The sequence below is a fragment of the Sinocyclocheilus rhinocerous genome, unplaced genomic scaffold (genome assembly GCF_001515625.1).
Source record: "Sinocyclocheilus rhinocerous isolate Xijiao unplaced genomic scaffold, SAMN03320098_v1.1 scaffold4165, whole genome shotgun sequence".
Taxonomy (NCBI): Eukaryota; Metazoa; Chordata; class Actinopteri; order Cypriniformes; family Cyprinidae; genus Sinocyclocheilus; species Sinocyclocheilus rhinocerous.
This window is the reverse complement of record NW_015654053.1, coordinates 1-2,403: the sequence shown is the minus strand read 5'-3', so window position 1 is coordinate 2,403 and position 2,403 is coordinate 1. Positions and strand designations below refer to the sequence as shown.

Sequence of the window (2,403 nt, the reverse complement as noted above, 5' to 3'; positions counted from 1 at the left end):
TCTGTCTATCTATCTATCTATCTGTCTGTCTGTCTGTCGGTCGGTCTTTCTGTCTGTCTGTCTATCTATCTGTCTGTCTGTCTGTCTGTCTGTCTATCTGTCCGTCTATCCGTCTATCTATCTATCTATCTATCTATCTGTCTGTCTGTCTGTCTGTCTGTCTGTCTGTCTGTCTGTCTGTCTGTCTGTCTGTCTGTCTGTCTGTCTGTCTGTCTGTCTGTCTGTCTGTCTGTCTATCTGTCTATCTATCTATCTATCTGTCTGTCTGTCTGTCTGTCGGTCGGTCTGTCTGTCTGTCTGTTGTGTTTTTTTTTGTTTTTTTTCATGTAGAGAGGTTATTTATATTTAAAGCCCAAGGCATACAATCATTTAGTTCTGCAGGAAAAGATAACTTTAAAGCAAAATCATTGTTTTTGTATGAAAGGTATTGTGTCTGAGATGGTCTTTAAACTCTAAATTTCTCGACAAGACTGAACACCCGACAGAATCCCCCTCTGTCCCTGATCATGTTAGAGATCAGACAGGAGGAGACAAGCCCAAGACACACATGAGCTCTGGGGAGAAAATTCCCCTCTTCCTCTCTTTCCCAGAGGGACAAATGGCCGGAAAGAGCTGGAGCCTTTTATTATCGGCGTCAGAACAGCTGTTTGACAGTCTTTCATCATCAGCTCTCTCTCTTTCCATTAGTCTGACTGCGTGTCTGCTCAAATAAACACCACAGAAGAGTCTGAAAGCACAGACAAGTGTCCACTTGCAGGATTCTTCTCGTTTTCTACAGATATTCGCTTTCTAGTAGGGGCTTTCCCTGATTTATCAAGAGAAGCTGATGTGTATATATATATATATATATATATATATATAGCTAGTCAGAACTGTAAAAAAAATTAAAATAAAATAAAAATCCATATAAAAACGGACCTCTTATTTAAATAAAATTAAATATTGGTAGTGAATGAATGAATAAATAAATAAATAAAAGTAACTACATTAATATTAGTTTCCTATATTTTTTCAAAATTAAATACTAAAATATGAAAGTGACTGAAATAACAGTATTCTCAGAAATCATAAATTAATAAAATAATCTTATTGTCTTCGCATTTATGTAATATTACAATATCTTTTTGTGTGTGTGTACATAATTGTTTTTTAATGTTTTTAGTTTTAGTTAATGATAAGCATGTTTTAAATGCGAAAAATGTAGGACTACTGTTTTTAACACATTTAAAATAACAAATAAAAATTAAATAAAAATCTTAGAATATATGCTTAAAATAACTGATTTATTAAAAGAACCTGAAAGATTTTCTAGAGTTTGCTAGGCACAATGTAAGAACAAAATCTGAATCAAAAACTGACCACTAATTTAAGTAAAATAAAATATTAATAGTGCAAAATAAATAAATATTAAATTATAATAACATTAATATGATTTGTAACTATTTATTAAAAATAAAATATAAAAAACAGTGATTAAAATAACAGTATAATCAGAAGTTAATACATCTTAAACATAAGTGTGTGTGTGTGTGTGTGTGTGTGTGTGTGTGTGTGTGTGTGTGTGTGTGTGTGACTTTTCTTAACCTCAAACACTATGTTTAGGGTTTGTTCTAAACTTATAGCCCTAATTAGTAAACTTTTGCCATTAATTCATCTTTAAACCACTTAAAGTCAGCATGAAATCATAATTAAGCTCTTTAACTTTAGTTAGTGTGCATTATTCATTCAAGAGAGTCATGAAAACATTATTCTAAATAAAGTTAGACTACTCTACCAGCACTGATATTTCCTTCAGGTAAAAGCATATCTATTTCAGGTCAAGTTTTCTGTTGTGACGCCCCCTGTTGAGCGCTGCTGGAACAGCATTTGGATCAGACATGCTTTTATTCTGTCTGTTCTGGTTTGACAGAGACTGAAGGCAAATGTTGGAAATGCTCTTTATGACCTGTGTGTTTTTCCGTTTGTAGTTCCAGATGATTTTGTGCCTGTTTACGGTCCAGAATCTGAGCCGAAGGAGATCCAGGCAGCGCCGCTGAAGGAAAGTAAGCAAACTCTTCAGATTATAACCAAACGCTTTTGTCTTTCCAGCATTCAGATGATTTGATGAAGTGCTGTATGTGTTTATTTGAGCAGGATTCCTGACAGACTGTGACTTTGATCGCGGTGCGTGTGAATGGGTGCAGGATAATGAAGACGATCTGGACTGGACCATCAAATATCATGAAAACGGTACAGACTCACATGAGCGTTAATAAATGTGTCCACTGGGAAAATGAACAGAAGACACAGTTCCCCCTCGAGCCAACTTAGTCAGGGTTTGAATATCAAAAACATTTTCCATATTTCTCAAAACACATATTAATTGACCTCAAATAAAATAAAATATAAAATAAAAAAACTAAT

The 2,403-nt window shown here is 34.2% G+C and overlaps 1 protein-coding gene across 1 annotated transcript in view; it reads left to right on the top strand.

Moving 5' to 3' along the window:
- LOC107716598 (epidermal growth factor-like protein 6) overlaps positions 1–2,252 on the top strand; it is a 22,279-nt gene extending 20,027 nt beyond the window's left edge. The window contains exons 10-11 of the mRNA XM_016523095.1: positions 1,968–2,042; positions 2,134–2,252. Of these exons, the coding sequence (XP_016378581.1) occupies positions 1,968–2,042; positions 2,134–2,252 (194 nt within the window). The remainder of the gene's footprint in view (positions 1–1,967; positions 2,043–2,133) is intronic.
- Positions 2,253–2,403: the final 151 nt, after the last annotated feature.